This window comes from Eimeria tenella, genomic scaffold (assembly GCF_000499545.2).
Source record: "Eimeria tenella Houghton genomic scaffold, Eth_scaff3492, whole genome shotgun sequence".
NCBI lineage: Eukaryota > Apicomplexa > Conoidasida > Eucoccidiorida > Eimeriidae > Eimeria > Eimeria tenella.
This window is the reverse complement of record NW_013544455.1, coordinates 6-1,028: the sequence shown is the minus strand read 5'-3', so window position 1 is coordinate 1,028 and position 1,023 is coordinate 6. Positions and strand designations below refer to the sequence as shown.

The window sequence follows — 1,023 nt, the reverse complement described above, 5'->3', positions numbered from 1 at the left end:
CCCCCCTACTGGGGGGGCCCCCCCCGGGGGCCCCAGGGGCCCCGGGGGGCCCCCAGATGGGGAGCCCCCGGGAAAGCCCCGTCCGGCAGCACTACGGGGGGCAGCTGGGCAGCAGCGGGGAAACTTCTTTTGTTGCTTTAAAGGGCAGCAGCAACGAAGAAGAAGGAGAAGAAGAAGAAGAACCAGAAGAACCAGAAGAAGCACCAGCAGCAGCAAAGAAAGAACCCGCAGCTGCTGCAGCAAAAAGCGAGGAAGCCAAGTCCGAAACGGAGACAGAAAAAGAAATTGAAAGCAGCGAAACAGAACCCAAGGGGGGCCCCACAGAGGGCCCCCATGGGGGCCCCAAGGAGGGGCCCCAAGGGGGCCCCCAGGGGGGCCCCGAGGGGGGCCCCCCCAAGGGGGCCCCCGAGGAGGAGAGGCCCCAGAATGCGCCGACTCTGATAATGCTGCCCGAACTGGAGCCAGATGCATGCGAAAATGTTAAAGACCCTGTGGCTTGCATGCAAAAGCCAGGTTGTTTTCAAGATTTTATTTATGGAGTTTGTTTCTTTAATTGCACTGCTGTAGAGACACCCGAGGAGTGCAACAAACATGCCTTCTGCAGGTTCGAGACCCAGGTGCCCCAGAACGCATGCGTCAACGAAGGTGCGCTGCTGCTGCTGCTGCTGCTGCTGCTGCTGCTGCTGTTGCTGTTCGTTCTTCCAGTTTGCTGCTGCTGACGCTGGTTCCTCCGCCGCTGTTTGTATTGCCGCTAGCTGATGCAGGAGTGTGCCTCTTTGCCGCATCTTTTTGCTGCTGCTGCTGCTGCTGCTGCTGCTGCTGCAGGGTACCAATCAGCGGACGCAGTGGCGCAGCGATTCGAAGGCATTATTCGCGGCTGCGAACATTTCACAAAGAAGTCCACTTGCGACTGGATGCATGCGCATGCACTGCAGCAGCAGGAGCAGCAAAAGAAGCGTCCCCAGGGGCCCCCCGGGGGGGCCCCCGGGGGGGCCCCCGGGGGGCCCCCAGGGGGCCCCCTGC

The 1,023-nt window shown here is 61.7% G+C and overlaps 1 protein-coding gene across 1 annotated transcript; it reads left to right on the top strand.

Annotated features, from left to right (window-relative positions):
• Positions 1 to 56: 56 nt before the first annotated feature.
• ETH_00039940 (Rhoptry neck protein 1, related) lies at positions 57 to 719 on the top strand (the record flags this gene model as incomplete). The annotated part of the gene is made up of 2 exons (XM_013379532.1): positions 57 to 645; positions 706 to 719. The coding sequence occupies 2 exons, from the start codon at positions 57 to 59 to the stop codon at positions 717 to 719; spliced, it is 603 nt and encodes a 200-aa protein (XP_013234986.1).
• Positions 720 to 1,023: the final 304 nt, after the last annotated feature.